The sequence below is a fragment of the Cynocephalus volans genome, chromosome 9, assembly GCF_027409185.1.
Source record: "Cynocephalus volans isolate mCynVol1 chromosome 9, mCynVol1.pri, whole genome shotgun sequence".
Classification (NCBI taxonomy): Eukaryota; Metazoa; Chordata; class Mammalia; order Dermoptera; family Cynocephalidae; genus Cynocephalus; species Cynocephalus volans.
The window spans coordinates 105,773,365-105,790,518 of record NC_084468.1 but is presented as its reverse complement, the minus strand read 5'-3'; the positions used below and the strand labels follow the sequence as shown (position 1 = coordinate 105,790,518).

General features: G+C 39.7%; 1 protein-coding gene across 1 annotated transcript in view; it reads left to right on the top strand.

Annotated features, from left to right (window-relative positions):
- The window catches only part of PRDM5 (PR/SET domain 5), a 243,976-nt gene that overhangs the window by 12,428 nt on the left and 214,394 nt on the right, over positions 1-17,154 (top strand). The window contains exon 2 of the mRNA XM_063108707.1: positions 13,815-13,898. Coding sequence (XP_062964777.1) covers positions 13,815-13,898 — 84 coding nt within the window. The remainder of the gene's footprint in view (positions 1-13,814; positions 13,899-17,154) is intronic.

Here is a 17,154-nt window from a genome sequence, read left to right as displayed (position 1 = left end):
GGATATACTTTTCAGCTTCACTTAACTGAGCTTCATCTAACAACTTTTGTGGTAGTTCCATACAATCATTTTTGCTTGCAGGTGTTTAGCTCCCCTCTCCTCTAGGTAAACATAGTTTTTTACCTGGATATATTAGTACCCTTAACAAGGTCAGTGTTCTAGTACTAAGTAGAATGGATATAGGGAGGCAACTAGTCTCTGCCTCAGCATTCACAGTAGGGAAAGAAGATTGGATATTTTTCATATTGAACTTTTAAAAACATATTTAATAGATTGTTGAAGGCCTAATTGTATTACAAGAACACACACATGCACAGTAGTTTAACACTGAGACATAATTGTGTTCTAAGTGGGAACTCTAGACTCCTGTGAAAAATCATTATTTCAAATATAAACGATTCAGTTGCAGATTGATTCACTTTAATATAATTTACTTAATCTGTGTGTATTTTTTATGTGCAGAATCATTTCAAACTAAATTACAGACATTATGACAATTCACCCCTCCATACTTTAGCATAACAACATTCTCCAAAATAGCATATCATTTTAATATCCAACAAAAATACCAGTAATTTCCTAATGTCTTCTAATATCAGCCCATATCAAATTACTCCAGTTGCTTCAAAAATGTTTTTATGGCTGTTAATTTTGAATCATGATCCAGTCAAGGGCCACATATTATATTTGGTTATGTCTTTTAAATCTCTTAACAGTCTCCCTCTACTCTCTTTCACCTTTTTAATAATAGTGATTTTCTGAAGAGATCAGGACAGTTGTTTGAAGAGCATCTCATATCTGGATTTATCTGATTGTTTTCCCAGGGCTTTATTTAACTTGTTTCTTTATGTTCTGTATTTCCTGTAATCTGGAAGTTAGATATAAATATTTTTGGCAAGGATACATCATGGAACAATGTTGGTTTACTTTGAACTGCATTATAGCAGAAGGCACATGATGTCTGATTTCCCCATTGTTAGTGATGCCAACACTGGGGTAAGGTAATTTTTTCATTGTAAAGGTACTGTTTTCCCTATGTGCTTAGCAACTATTCTGTGAGCTGATACTGTATGGATATCTTTTTCACCATCAACCTTTTACCTAATGGTTTTAGCATCCATTGATAATTCTTGCTGAATGAGTTATATTATTAGGGATTTCAAAATGGTGATTTGCTAATTCAAATATTTCTTCTTTATTTATAAGTTGGCACTCCCCTGTAAAGAAGAGCTTTCTGTCACCAATTGCTGCTATCTGGTTATTGAACTACGGTTACTATTGAAAAGTCAGGAGAAAATGCTTAATTCTTTCCCTTTATTAATTTTAATAATGTTATCCTCTCATGGTGGCAAGTGAGGTATTTTTCTTTTTATTTTTCTTTCTCTGACAATCATTATGGACTTATGAATTTGTTTATGTGTTTCAATAAATTACACTCTTTGATTCTCAAATTGTTCTAAATTTGGCCTGTGAAAGCTATTTCAAATGGAATTTAAGAGCTGGAAGGAATCTTAGAATCAACTATTCCAAAGCCCTAAGTTTTATAGATGAGGAAACTGAGGCTCAGAAAGTTTGTGAAATCATAATGTGTTACAGCTAATTAACAGCAGATTAGGACCCATGTCTCTTGAAGCCTCAGCTCGTCCTTTCCCCATAATTCTCAAAGACATCTGCAGTAAATCTTGCTTTCAACTTCTTACTAATAATATGCAAAATGGGAAAATGGCCCACATTTTTGCAATCATACATTTCTTTTATTAAAGTTTATTAAAGTTACTGTTTAGTCCAGTGGGTGGCAAATTGAATGGATTACTTATCTACTTTGTTCAGAAACAGTTTGAATAAAAACAAAGAAGCACCATTTAGGCTGGGCTTTGGATCAGTCTGAGAAATGAGTTTGACGCAGACAATTTGTTGTGTACAGGTTGAATTTGTCTTGAATTTACATTTTATTTGACCTGCACAGAATTTTGAAAACTTGGAATTCATTGCCAATGTAGAAATGCAGTGATTACACATACAACTTTGAGTTATAAGCTTCTCTAAAAATATTGCAAATATCTGGCAACATTGGACATAAATTGTGAGATAGCAGCATTCAGTTGGAGTGGAAAAACTTTTTCGGTGGGCATGCCCTTTCCAACTCACCTCTTGGGCACTCTCTCGTGTCATTTACATATTTGTTGTGGGGTGTCTCATATGCTGCTTCTGCCTAACTTGTAAGCTTTTGACCTGATGACCTTTGAGACAGAAGCGAAGAGTTCTAGGAAGGTTCTTGCAAAGAAATCACAGATTGAAGGTAATATCTATGCAGGCACAAATGAACAGCAAGAAAGTGGAAGAGCTGACAGTTTTCCTGCTGCTAGTGTAACATCTTCAGCAGCTTTATTACAAAAAGTCAAAGCAATGATGACAGGAAGTCAGCCAGAAAGTTTTGAAGTTTTCAAGATTTTTTGAAATATATGGGTTTCCTTCCTTTCATTAATTATGAACCTCCCTTTAGGTGTTTAATATACTATTGCACATGTATATAATTTATTTATGATGACTCATAATAAAAATTTTGTAGGTCAAAAATGGTCAAATATTGGCAATTTCACATCATTTATCTAAAAGAAGAATTACATATAAATATGGTGTGTGCCCCAAATTTTTGTTTCCCAGGTGTTCTACTTAAGTAGATTTGAAGCCCACTGGGGTAGAAGGGGTTTATGCTTAAGTTAGAATCTCCATAGGAAATGGTTAGTGAATACAAATAAAATTATAATTACAAGAAAGTGCTGTTTGTATAATAGAGACAACAGTGAACAAAGAGTTAGAGAAGGGGTGGGTAGCAGGTGTTGGAATCCTTAGGAGAAGCCTTCATAGTGGGAGTGGGACTAGTAAGTATAAAATCTTCATCTGAAGCCAAATACAAATTGTTTTAATTATCTGCACTGTTTCTCACCACAAGTAGTATGGATAATTGACAGTTGGCTTATTTAAATTTTTGTAATCTTGTAGCCATAGAAACTCAAATTTATTTGATCAAATCATTTTAATGCACTCACTAGTATACTTTGAAGGAAATCACATCAAAACCAGAGTTAAATATACTTATAAAATTACCTCCTCTGTGTTTTTATGTCAGTGTTTTTCAAACTGGAGTGCAGTCCATTGGTTAGTTCTGAAATTAATTTATTGGGTCAAAACTCATATTTTTTTAAAAATGAAGTAAAACAGTAGAAATATAGGAGTACATTGCACAGAGTAAGGGTAGTATTATTTAGAGAAATGTATATTTAATTTCAAATGTGTGTGTTTGTGTGTATATGTTAATGTGCTCGGTTGAGATGCAAAACATATTTCTTACTAAGGGTTGAGAAAAAAATTGAAAGTCATTATTTGTAACTTCGTAGTATGAGTTTATGATAGTGATTGTTCACTATTAATGGGGAAACTTGAAAGTCAGGTCCTGATTCTTATTTTGAATTTTCAAAAGCTTTAAGTCCTTTAGCAATCTTACTAGGCTTGCATCTAAGCAGGCTTCCCCCGGCCCCAATTCCAGTGCATTTATTTGGATTTTCATTCTTTCTTCTTAAGTCCTTTGAACAATGCTGAATTGATAAATTCAATTTTTTTTTTCTCCAAATTTATACTGCAAAGAGGAACCGACTGGCTTGAGTAGATCCATTACACTGGAAAGTACGTCCGCAGATTATTACTACCTTCTGCAATAATTGATAAAGGCTAAATACATGTCAGAGTACACTAAAAGTTGAACCATTATACCAAATTAATACCAAATCCTCAAATTTATTACAAAAAACATACCTTAGTTTTTGGTTTGTTTTCTAGATTGGCTTTAACATCAGTTCATTCAGTTCCTTCAATGCAGCAGTCAATTTATTGAGTGTCTGCTTTGAGTAAGGCACAGCTTCAGTAATTGCTAGTAGGCAATGGCAAGCTGAGAAGGGTGGCATCAGCCTGCTGTGGTCCTTTAGCTATTTGTCAGGGTTTTGAGTGGTGGCACGTGAGGTGGACAGTGCCGGAGCTCTCCACTCAATAAACCACTGCTTCTTAACCCTGTCTCCCATTTTTGCTTGCTGACTGACCTTAAGTAAGTTATTTAAACTCTTTGAGCATCTTTTATTTTCTTAGTTGTTAAATGAGGAAATCCCCACATAGGACTTTTTGGAGTGTGGCACATAGTAGTTAAGAACCTATTATTCCCCCCCCCCCTTTTCTTTCGTTTCTTATGCAGCTTTTCTTACCTCCCATCAAATACTGGTTAGGGCCCATCTTGAGGCGAGAAACGACTGCTTTTTAAAGAACACATCTTTGAGGCCCTTGTGTCTGAGGTTCGCTGCAGAGTGCCCATCTTAGAAGGAAGTGGCTGGTGATGTGTGAGAGGGTTGTGAAGCTAAGTGGGTGTAGGGAAAGTGAAGGAAAATGGTCAGGGCTCAGATGTTCAGAATCTTGCCGAGCATTTGATGTAAATATGCACATGCGCCCAGGTGTTCCTTGGTTATTGACTAATGTTACTGCATATGTGTCCTGGGTTATGGACTTAAGTATAAAGGATGAGATGCTCTGATCCATGGTGCCTCCTGCCTCGGGAGGCCGCTATTGCTGCTGGAAGCTGTTGCTGTCAGTGCCCCCGGGACGCCCCAAGAGGCCACTGCCACTGCTGCTTCTGAGAACTGAGTTTGTGTCTCTGCCAGTGGCTCCCAGGATCTTTCCCAATTACCTAGCATGGACCTGCCTGTGAGGGGCCTATGACCCAGCCTGGCATGTGAGGGGTTTGGTGACCCAATCTGTACAAAGGGTCTGTGGGCCCTGAGCCTTAGCACTACTATTGCTGTAACCCTACAGTGGCCTTCCAGCTTCTCCTCAGTCTGCCCTCTGACCTTTGTATTAATACCTCTAGTATTTTTGTAAATGGTCAGCAATCTCCCTGTTTCTTTCCTATGCCTGTGTTTGGGTGTAGGGTTACAGCAATAGCTACACTAATTGTCTGGCTAGGGTTATTGTCGGAATCCTGCCGACACAGCCAACTGTATGGCTGGCTTAGGGCTCACAGACCCTTCAAATTCACTGTACAGGCTGAGTCACCAGACCCCTCACACGCAGGTACACGCTCTAGGAACCGGGAAGGATCCCAGGAGCCATTGGCAGATGACACGAGCTCAGTCCTCAACTTATTCGGTGGCAGTGGAGGTCTTGGGAACATATAGGAAAATGGTCAGGGTGCCTCAGATGTTCAGAACCTTGCCAAGCATTTGCTGTAAATATGCTCAGGTGTTCGTTGTTACTACTTAATGAATTGTGTATGGGCACTCAGGTGTCCTGGGTTATGATCCACCGGTGCTTCTCAGAACTCTCAGAGAAGCCACTAGGACGGCTGCTCCTAGCTCTGAATAAATCCTATTAATTTTTTACTCAGGGCTCCCCGGACCTTTTTCCTATTACCTAGCTCGTAGACCTGCATGTGAAGGGTTTGTGACCCAGTGTGTACAACAGGCTCCAGGGGTCTGTGAGCCCTAGCTTTACAGGCGGGTGGTGGCGGTGAGCAGCCTACCAGGGAATCCTGGGCGTGATCACTGTGGATCAGAGCCACTCATCTTTTATACCTAAGTCATAACCCAGGACACCTGGGTGCACATGCACAGTTACATTAGGCAATAACCAAGGAACACGTGGGCACACGTGCATATTTACATCAAATGCTCGGCAAGATTCCGACCCCCCCTCCCCCCCATGGACCTTGACCGTTTATCTTTCATTTTCCCACCATTGGGTTACTTAGAATTACCGTTCTTGATTTGAGGAATCTGTGTGGGTATTTTCTGCCCCTAAGTAACATTAAGGAAATAGCTTTCTTGGCTCTGCCACGGTTTATGGTTTCTCAGGACCTCTTTTCTTCATCTGTAGAATGAGGAGCTGGGTTAAGTATTTGTGATTACTTTAAGCATTAAAATTTTACTGTTCCCAGGAGTTGGGTTTTCTGTTGTTCATTCAGTAATTTATATTCCTTGAAACTCTGCATTGGCGGTTATTTTTTCCTCTAACAGTGTTCATAGAAAGTTCCCTTGCAGATTTTGGTTTTTCTTCCTCCATCTTCACGCAAAGGGGAGGGTTCCTCAGAAAAATAGTCCCAGGGAGTTTCAAGATGGCGGCGGCTGCGGCGGCTGGCGCGGAGTAGCTGAGGTGGAAAAGGTGGCCACTGGGCCTCAGGCAGCCGGGAAACTTGTGGACCTTCCTCTGGCCATCTCTTAAGGGAGGACTGCTGCTGCTGGCCGGTCGTGGGGGCTCAACGCCACTTTGCCCCCGGCAGGAGAGGCTGCCTCATTTACAGGCAACAGCTTTGAAGTGTGGAGCAGGAAAAGAACTGATTCTTAGCTGCAAAAGCGAGTCTTGAAACAGGGAACACGGCGCCAGGGCTGCTGTGGATGCAGCCAGGATCCCGGAGGCTGGGGCCGCACTGAAGGCGGCCAGCTGCCCTATTCAGGATTCGAGGTTTCAGGCCGGCATTAAAGAGGATTCCTGGGAGCGCCCGAGCGGCGCCGCGACTGAACAGCCCGAGGCGGCAGCGCCGAGAACACGGAAGGCAACAAACCAGAGACAGAGCGAGCGCCCGACCTGGCACAGCACTGTGAGTGATCCCTGGCACAGCTCTGTTCGGGGGGTGAATGCCCACGCGGCTTCCGCCTGCACCACCAGGCCACTCACTACCCCGGTGCTGCCTCCATTTTCCCAGGTGCGGGCAGCTCCGCCCTGCTCGGCCATCACTGAGCCCATTTGCTTGGCCTGGCGCGGGGCTTTCCGGACCCTGCGGGCCGACCTCCTCTCCCACTCCCTCCGCGGTTCTCTGGCAGGACTGGGGGTGTGGGGCGTCCCGACCAGTTTTGGGAGGGCTAGGAAGTACGGGCGGGCCGACTGTCACTCCACCACACCCTGGACTCCGGCCCCGGTAAACTTCCTGTTACTGGGAGGCAGATACCATCTCTGCGACCACCAGTTTGGAAAAAAGCCTAACGAATTTCTGGTTGGGAATAGTGCGGTAGGAGAGTTCCCAGGTCCGCTTGAACCTGCCGGAGAGCAGGCTGCAGGTGGGCACTAGACTCGGTTTATACCGGGGGGATACAAAGGTGAACAAGACCCGAGAAAGATCTACACAGTGCTACAAAGGCACCCAGAGAGACCGGTCGTCTGTGCCTAGCAGAAACCTGGTAGACTTCCTGGGCGAGGCGGTGCTGAGCAGGGTCTTGAAGGCCCAGCTGATAGACGAGGGGTGCAGAAGACACGCCCCAGCCCAGCACAGTGTTCACAGAGGGGGGAGACGTGCGGCCAGGGAGGCGGAGTCTCGACAGAAACCACACACCCGGTGGGGTCGCCACTGCACGATCTAACAGCCTGGGCCAGAGCACACGGAAAGGGGAGAAGTCCTGTACAGAAAGTGAAAGCTCAACAGAGATCACACACCCTGTGGTACGTGATCCACCAGCCCAGCAGAGTACAAGCTGACCAGAAAGGTGGATCCCCGGAGAAGCCCAAGACCCGAGGCAACCACACACACAAGACACTAGAGGCCAACTGAGCAGTCACGGCGGGAGCCATACCAAATTGGCAACCACAGCAACATCCTAGTTAGTCATTAGTCTTAAACCGGTGGACTGTGAAACCCCCTGCAACAATGAATAAACACCAAAAAAAAGACACCAGAAATACAAAAAATCAAGAAAGTACACCACCAAAAGTTAATAAATCTCATACTCTAGATCCTATAGAACAAGAAGCCCTTGAAATAACTGACAAGGAATTTCGAGTGATAATTCTAAGGAAACTGAATGAGATACAAGAAAACTCAGCTAGACATCATGATGAAATGAGGAAAAGTATACAGGATCTGAAAGAGGAAATATACAAGGAAATCAATGTCCTGAAAAAAAATGTAGCAGAACTTGCTGAACTGAAGAAGTTATTCAGCGAAATAAAAAACACAACGGAGAGTTTAACCAGCAGGCTTGTCGAAGTTGAAGAGAGAACCTCTGAACTTGAAGATGGGCTGTTTGAAATAACACAAGCAGACAAAAAGAAAGAAAAAAGAATCAAGGACATGGAAGAAAATCTGAGAGAGATATCAGACAACCTCAAGCGCTCAAATATCCGAGTCATGGGTATTCCAGAAGGGGAGGAAAATGGAGATTCCATTGAAAACATATTCAAAAAAATAGTGGCAGAAAACTTCCCAGGTATAGGAAAAATCACAGATCTTCAGATCCAGGAAGCTCAACGATCTCCAAACGTATTCAACCCAAAAAGGCCTTCTCCAAGACATGTCATAGTCAAATTGGCAAAACTCAGAGACAAAGAGAGAATCTTAAAAGCTGCAAGAGAGAAGCGTCAAATCACCTATAAGGGAGCCCCAATCAGGTTAACATCAGACTTTTCATCACAAACCCTAAAAGCTAGAAAGGAATGGGATGATATTTTCAAAATACTAAAAGACAAAGATTGCCAGCCAAGAATACTCTACCCTGCAAGGCTATCCTTCCGAAATGAGGGGCAAATAGTATATTTCTCAGACAAACAAAAACTGCGGGAGTTCACTACCACAAGACCACCCTTACAAGAAATCCTCAAGGGAGTACTGGGTTTGGTTCCTGAAAAATAACTACCACTGCCATAAAAACCTAAGAAAAATCTAAACCCGCTAGTACAATAAAAATGGCATTCATGAAGAGAAAACAAGCTAACAAAAACACTATCTACAACCTAAGGAACCAACAAACAAAGAAACCAAACAGTAAATCAGAAAGCAAGGAACAAAAGACACCTAAGACAACCAAACAACCAATAAAATGCTAGGAATAAATCAACACCTTTCAATAACAACTCTTAATGTTAAAGGCTTAAATTCCCCAATTAAAAGACACAGACTGGCTGACTGGATCAAAAAGCAGGACCCAACTATATGCTGCCTACAAGAGACCCACCTCACCCATAAAGATTCACACAGACTAAGAGTGAAAGGATGGAAAAAGATTTACCATGCAAACAGAAAAGAAAAACGAGCTGGAGTGGCTATTCTTATATCTGACAAAATAGACTTTAAACTAAAAACCATAAAAAGAGACAATGAGGGACACTACTTAATGATAAAAGGACTGATCCATCAAGAAGACATAACAATCATAAATATGTACGCACCCAATGTTGGAGCAGCCAGATTTATAAAACAAACTCTATTAGACCTAAAGAAGGAAATAGACACTAATACCATAATAGCAGGGGACCTGAACACTCCACTGTCAATATTAGACAGATCATCTAGGCAAAGAATCAGTAGAGAAACACAAGATCTAAACAAGACTCTAGACCAATTGGAATTGGCAGATATCTACAGAACATTCCACCCAACAACCTCAGAATATTCATTCTTCTCATCAGCACATGGATCATTCTCCAGGATAGATCACATATTAGGTCACAAATCAAGTCTCAATAAATTCAAAAAAATTGGAATTATCCCATGTATCTTCTCAGACCACAATGGATTAAAACTAGAAATTAATAACAAACAAAACTCTGGAAACTATACAAACACATGGAAATTAAACAACATTCTACTTAATGACATATGGGTCCAAGAAGAAATCAAGCAGGAAATCAAAAAGTTTATTGAAACTAATGAAAACAATGATACATCATACCAAAACCTGTGGGATACTGCAAAAGCAGTATTGAGGGGAAAATTTATTGCATTAAATGCTCACTTCAGAAGAATGGAAAGATGGCAAATGAACAACCTAACACTTCACCTTAAAGAACTAGAAAAACAAGAACAATCCAATCCTAAAGTTAGCAGACGGAAAGAAATCATTAAGATCAGAGCAGAACTGAATGAAATTGAAAACCAAAAAACAATTCAAAAGATCAACGAATCAAAAAGTTGGTTTTTTGAAAAGATAAATAAAATTGACAAACCATTAGCATGGCTAACAAAAAAAAGAAGAGAGAAGACTCAAATAACAAAAATTAGAAATGAAAAAGGCGACATTACAACTGATTCATCTGAAATACAAGGAATCATTCGAGACTACTATAAACAACTGTACGCCAACAAATTTGAAAATCTGGAGGAAATGGATAAATTTCTGGACACACACAAGCTCCCAAAACTGAACCGTGAAGACGTAGAAAATCTGAACAGACCAATAACAATAAAGGAGATTGAAGCTGTTATCAGAAGGCTCCCAACAAAGAAAAGCCCAGGACCAGATGGATTCACAGCAGAATTTTACCAAACATTCAAAGAGGAATTGACACCGATTCTTTACAAACTATTCCAAAAGATTGAAACGGACGCAAATCTCCCAAACTCATTCTATGAAGCAAACATCATCCTGATACCAAAACCAGGTAAAGATATAACCAAAAAAGAAAACTACAGGCCGATATCCTTGATGAATATAGATGCAAAAATCCTCACTAAAATACTAGCAAACAGAATACAGCAACACATACGAAAAATTATTCATCACGATCAAGTGGGATTCATCCCAGGGATGCAAGGTTGGTTCAACATACGCAAATCAATAAATGTGATACACCATATTAATAAACTCAAACACAAGGACCATATGATCATCTCTATAGATGCTGAAAAAGCATTTGATAAAGTTCAGCACTCATTCATGACAAAGACCCTCAATAAGTTAGGTATAGAGGGAAAGTATCTCAACATAATTAAAGCCATATATGACAAACCCACTGCCAATATCATCCTGAATGGGGAAAAGCTGAAAGCTTTTCCTTTAAGAACAGGCACTAGACAAGGATGCCCACTCTCACCACTCCTATTCAACATAGTGTTGGAAGTACTAGCCAGAGCAATCAGAGAAGAGAAGGAAATAAAGGGCATCCAGATTGGAAAAGATGAAGTCAAACTGTCCCTGTTTGCAGATGACATGATCCTATATATCGAACAGCCTAAAACCTCTACAAAAAAACTGTTGGAATTGATAAATGATTTCAGCACAGTAGCAGGATACAAAATCAACACACAAAAATCAGTAGCATTTCTTTTCTCCAATAGTGAACATGCAGAAGGAGAAATCAAGAAAGCCTGCCCATTTACAATAGCCACCAAAAAAATAAAATACTTAGGAATTGAGTTAACCAAGGAGGTGAAAAATCTCTATAACGAGAACTACAAACCACTGCTGAGAGAAATTAGAGAGGATACAAGAAGATGGAAAGATATTCCATGCTCTTGGATTGGAAGAATCAACATAGTGAAAATGTCCATACTACCCAAAGTGATATACAAATTCAATGCAATCCCCATCAAAATTCCAAAGACATTTTTCTCAGAAATGGAAAAAACTATTCAGACATTTATATGGAACAATAAAAGACCACGAATAGCCAAAGCAATGCTCAGCAAAAAAAATAAAGCTGGAGGCATAACACTACCTGACTTTAAGCTATACTACAAAGCTATAATAACCAAAACAGTATGGTACTGGCATAAAAACAGACACACTGACCAATGGAATAGAATAGAGAATCCAGAAATCAACCCACACACTTACTGCCATCTGATCTTTGACAAAGGCACCAAACCTATTCACTGGGGAAGGGACTGCCTCTTCAGCAAGTGGTGCTGGGATAACTGGATATCGATATGCAGGAGAATGAAACTAGATCCATACCTCTCACCGTATACTAAAATCAACTCAAAATGGATTAAGGATTTAAATATACACCCTGAGACAATAAAACTTCTTAAAGAAAACATAGGGGAAACACTTCAGGAAATAGGACTGGGCACAGACTTCATGAATACGACCCCAAAAGCACGGGCAACCAAAGGAAAAATAAACAAATGGGATTATATCAAACTAAAAAGCTTCTGCACAGCAAAAGAAACAATTAAAAGAGTTAAAAGACAACCAACAGAGTGGGAGAAAATATTTGCAAAATATACATGTGACAAAGGATTAATATCCAGAATATATAAGGAACTCAAACAACTTTACAAGAAGAAAACAAGCAACCCAATTAAAAAATGGGCAAAAGAGCTAAGTAGGCATTTCTCTAAGGAAGATATCCAAATGGCCAGCAGACATATGAAAAAATGCTCAACATCACTCAGCATCCGGGAAATGCAAATCAAAACCACATTGAGATACCATCTAACCCCAGTTAGGATGGCTAAAATCCAAAAGACTATGAACGATAAATGCTGGCGAGGCTGCGGAGAAAAAGGAACTCTCATACATTGTTGGTGGGACTGCAAAATGGTGCAGCCTCTATGGAAAATGGTATGGAGGTTCCTTAAACAATTGCAAATAGATCTACCATACGACCCAGCCATCCCACTGCTGGGAATATACCCAGAGGAATGGAAATCATCAAGTCGAAGGTATACCTGTTCCCCAATGTTCATCGCAGCACTCTTTACAATAGCCAAGAGTTGGAACCAGCCCAAATGCCCATCATCAGATGAGTGGATACGGAAAATGTGGTACATCTACACAATGGAATACTACTCAGCTATAAAAACGAATGAAATACTGCCATTTGCAACAACATGGATGGACCTTGAGAGAATTATATTAAGTGAAACAAGTCAGGCACAGAAAGAGAAATACCACATGTTCTCACTTATTGGAGGGAGCTAAAAATTAATATATAAATTCACACACACACATACACACATACACACACAAACCGGGGGGCGGGGAGGAAGAAGATATAACAACCACAATTATTTGAAGTTGATACAACAAACAAACAGAAAGGACATTGTTGGGGGGGAGGGGGGAGGGGGGAGGGAGGGAGGTTTTGGTGATGGGGAGCATTAATCAGCTACAATGTATATCGACAAAATAAAATTTAAAAAAAAAAAAAAAAAAAAAAAAAAAAGAAAAATAGTCCCAGGCAGGTTTGGAGGAAGCTCACCAAGGCAGGGTGGATCTGTATTCTCTCTGCACATTTCCGCAGAATGTCTGGCTGGACAAACGTGATCCATTCCCTCCGTCCCTGCAGTCCCTACTTTGGTTGCCTCAGGGAGAAAAAAGTCTCTTGCAGGGCAGACTGCAGGGGCCAGCCACTCTCGGTTTACACTCAAGGTCTACACCAGTGGTTCTCACCTGGGTATTTGTGGAAATGCAATTCCCACGTCCCACACTTAACAAAGCCCCGATTCTGTGTTTGAAACTAGCAGCACTGGTGATTCCCTGCTGCATGTGGGCTTCAGTGCATACACTTTGAGAAAATTTGGTTTAGAGTGTGCTCACTTGGCTATTTGAAAGATGGGCGGGCGAGTTTAATCTTTATGAATGGTCTTCCTTTGACAATGGCAAGCTTGCTTCTTTCATGTTGTTAATATGGATGAATTTTTGATTTTTATGGAAAATAATTTTCTGCCTGGTAGGCTTGTCTCTCAAGTCAGGCAAAACTCAGTGTTTTTCATTTTAAGACCACTTGCCAGAGGCTACGAAGAGGATTGAAACATATGAAGTGTGATGTTCAGTGCCTTGCCAGAATTTGAACGCTAAGCAATTTTAACCCTTTTATGTTGACTCCTGTGTTGTTGATTCTGTGTTAGGCTCTTAGGCTAAAAGCAGATTAAGAGATTAAGTTGGATTTTGAATACTATGTAAATATTTTGCTGGGTAAATTAGTTAATATTTTAAAATGTTTCAATTATTGGACATGAAGATTTGGAGGAGGAAAAGAAAACTCCAGAAGATAAAAAATGGTTTATTTTAGTAACTTGATTATTTTACTAATACTTTTTCCACGTAATCATTGCTACTCAGGGTGAAAAGTTTGGACCCTTCGCTGGAGAGAAGAGAATGCCTGAAGACCTGGATGAAAATATGGATTACAGGTTGATGTGGGAGGTAAAGATGTGACTGTTATTTTTAATATTAAAAATGTTTCTCTTTATACTGTTTAACTCATTTATAAGGCTATGTTAATCAGTGTGCTTCCAGTTGAATGTTTAAGTATTGAAATGTTTTAATTTTAAAGAACCTGAGTAACTAGAAAGCTTAGGCTGTTGAAATATCATACAAGACAGTTCTTTCACAACTTTACAGTTGAAAAAGATTTCCATGTATAAGCATGTTTGGATTTCAAAATGAGCATGCACTGGATTTAGAATTTGACTTCTGTAAATGAAATTATACTTTCCCTCTAAGTTTTATTTCCCAATTGAAGTTCTAATTGTATAGAAACAATTCTGAGTTCCATGTGTTAACAAAAATCGCACCTTAGAATGTACTTTACCTTTAAAAACATATGTTTAAAGAACAGTGAACTGTGACACTGTAGTCAGTCTTTCGCAATCTGAAGTTTCCTTATGCAGGGATCTGTATATGCAAGTGTATGTATATTATGAAAACTTTCATCCTAGTTTATGCCAATTACATTTGTTGCCGTTTTTTTCTAGTTATTAGAAGAAGGGCCTGAGAGATGGAAATAGGAAAGCAGAGGTGTAGAAACTATTGAAACAAAATATTGGAAAGAATTATATTTGATAATTTCTATCAAAAAATTATTAAAAGCTGAGATATGTGTAGGAGGGGCTGAGAGATCATAAAATCAGAAAAGGTTGGATACTAGAGTAAGAACTACACATAGAACATTTTTCTGACTGTGTATGTATCAGTCAGGGTCTCCAGAGAAACAGAATCAATAGAATATTTTATATACAGATGCTCCCCAGCTTCTAATGGGATTACATCCAGATAAACATATGGTAAGGTTGAAGAATTTTAAGTCAGACCATTGTAAGGCAGGGACTGTCTGTATATATATTTAAATAAGGAGATTGATTTCAAGGTATTGTCTCGTGATTGAGGGGGTGGCAAGTCTGAAATCTGTAGGGCAGGCCCACAGGCTGGAAACTCACACACGAGTTGATGCTGTGGTCTTTAGGCAGAATTTCTTCTCCTGGAAACCTGTTCTTGCTCTTAAGGCCTTTGACAGATTACATGAGGGCCACACGTGTTATAAAGGGTAATCTCCTTTATTTAAAGTCAGCTGATTGTAGTGTTAACCACTACATCTATAAAATATCTTTACAGGAATAGCTAGGTTAGTGCTTGATTAAACGACTGGATAGTATAGCCTAGCCAAGTTAACACATAAAAACATCATAGTGTATTATCTGCAAGCAGCCTACATTTATAAGCATCATCCCTATTGCTGAGACTGCTGGGCATGGGGAGTTGGGGGTGCCTGAGAAAGGATTCTGAATGGTTTCTACAGTGCAAGTGATGGAAAATAGAAACTAATATTACAGTCTTCACTGTAATTTAAGTGGAAAGTGTTATTGATACTGACTTAATTTATCATGCTGTTTTGTTTATTTTTATGAACCTAAAAATTTTAATGGCTTTTTTTTCCTAATTTTTCTATGAAGTCTTAATTTTCTCAGCAGTTAATTCTTTTACAATGAAGGTTTTCAGAAATCAGATACTTATTTGACAAAAAAATAACCTCAATAAGTCATAAATGGTAAAAATAGCAATATTTAACAGGTTAATGGCTTTTGATATTTGGTTTGTTGTCTGAAAATTTTAGTGCGATGGTCAGGTTAACTTTTTGCACAGCTGGTTATGAGGCATTGTTAAATAGATAAGTTTTATTTTGAGAGGAAAACTTGAATATGGGAAACTTAAGGCTGTTTTTGTACTGTTGTATAGTTGACAGGTCAACAGTAAATCTAGTTTTGCATTATCTATTCCTGTTGTTCTTTAATGTCCTTACATTATTTGTTTTTACACACTAGTATCCCCAGGCCTTTTACTCTGCCATCCAAAGACCTATTGATTTTATACATTTTTATGCTCAGGTAATGTTATATTCACATAATGATTGCTATTCTCTATTTTATTTTACTTTGTATTTTATGTTTGTGTTTTGAATAAGTAATACAAACGTTTGTTCTTGTCCCACAATTCACAAGGTGTAAAAGGGTGCTGATGAAAAGTCTCTGTCTCCTTCTGGCCTGCTGTTTTCACCTAGGACTTGCTTAGTTTAACCCCTTAGTTTATGTACTTTCCCTTCCCCCTCTAGTTCTTTCTCCTCTAGTCTGGTCTTCATTTTGGATTGTCAGCCATTCTCTGCTCTGTCCAGTTGTACTGCTGGGCAGCGGAAGGGAAAGATGCTCTCTCAGTGGGAGAACATTTAAAAAAACTGTACCTTTTTAACTACAAAGGTTTACTTTTTGTTAGCTTTGATCCTATTCCTTGTTATGTTAAATGAGTGAGCTGCTTCTCAACCTTGAGTTATACTACTGAAATTTCCTTTTTGTTACTTTAGTTTTGGAGATTCCAGGATTCAGAAGGAGCACAGAGAAAGGAGAATAACTGGTCCTACTATTGGTTCCTCTCATGAAACCCTTTGATTCTTTTCAAAAGGAGATAAATGAGCCTTCCCTCCTCCAGTGGGTAAATTGGGACTGGTTATTTTAAGTCATTTCTAATATGCTTCATAGCTACATTGCTAACCACTATGCTGCTCTCAGATGAGTAGTACTTCTCAATAGCTATCTATGTTGTGGTTATGGAACATGAGCCAGATACTGGTGATAGTGTCTGGAAAATGATGTCATGTGAGAGAGCATGTGGCATAGCTCTTTCTCAATTTATACCTGCACTTTGCTTGTGGTGCCAACGGTTCTAGTGGACATGGCCAGGAGCCTCTGGGTGGCCACTGGTATGTGTGAACCCTCGTTAGCTTGGGACAGTGTATAAAGGAGTCTTAGGATCAGTAGGGAGCACTGACATCGTTTGCTGCAACCTCCCCCTCTCCCTCCAAACACACGACTTAGAACTTACTGACACCCACTGCTTCAGAGAGCATTCACTAGTACTCAGTCTTTTTCTGTGTTGGCCACCGGAATTTGAGCTTGGTGTCTCAAGAGATCCTTCTTGATAACCTCAGAATTTTACTTTTCTTTTAAAATTAAGTTCGTTAGCATAATTCTGCCTCAGTTTGAAGTTTGGAACCAGTGCTTGACTGTAAAGGCTTCCTTCCCATTGACAATTTGGTGGAGTGTGCCCAGTTATCTGTATTGTATTCTCTTCTCTTAGTTAGAAGTCTTTTTGCCTCCTTTTTGCCAGGTGGTTTGGAGCTTGAGATACATTT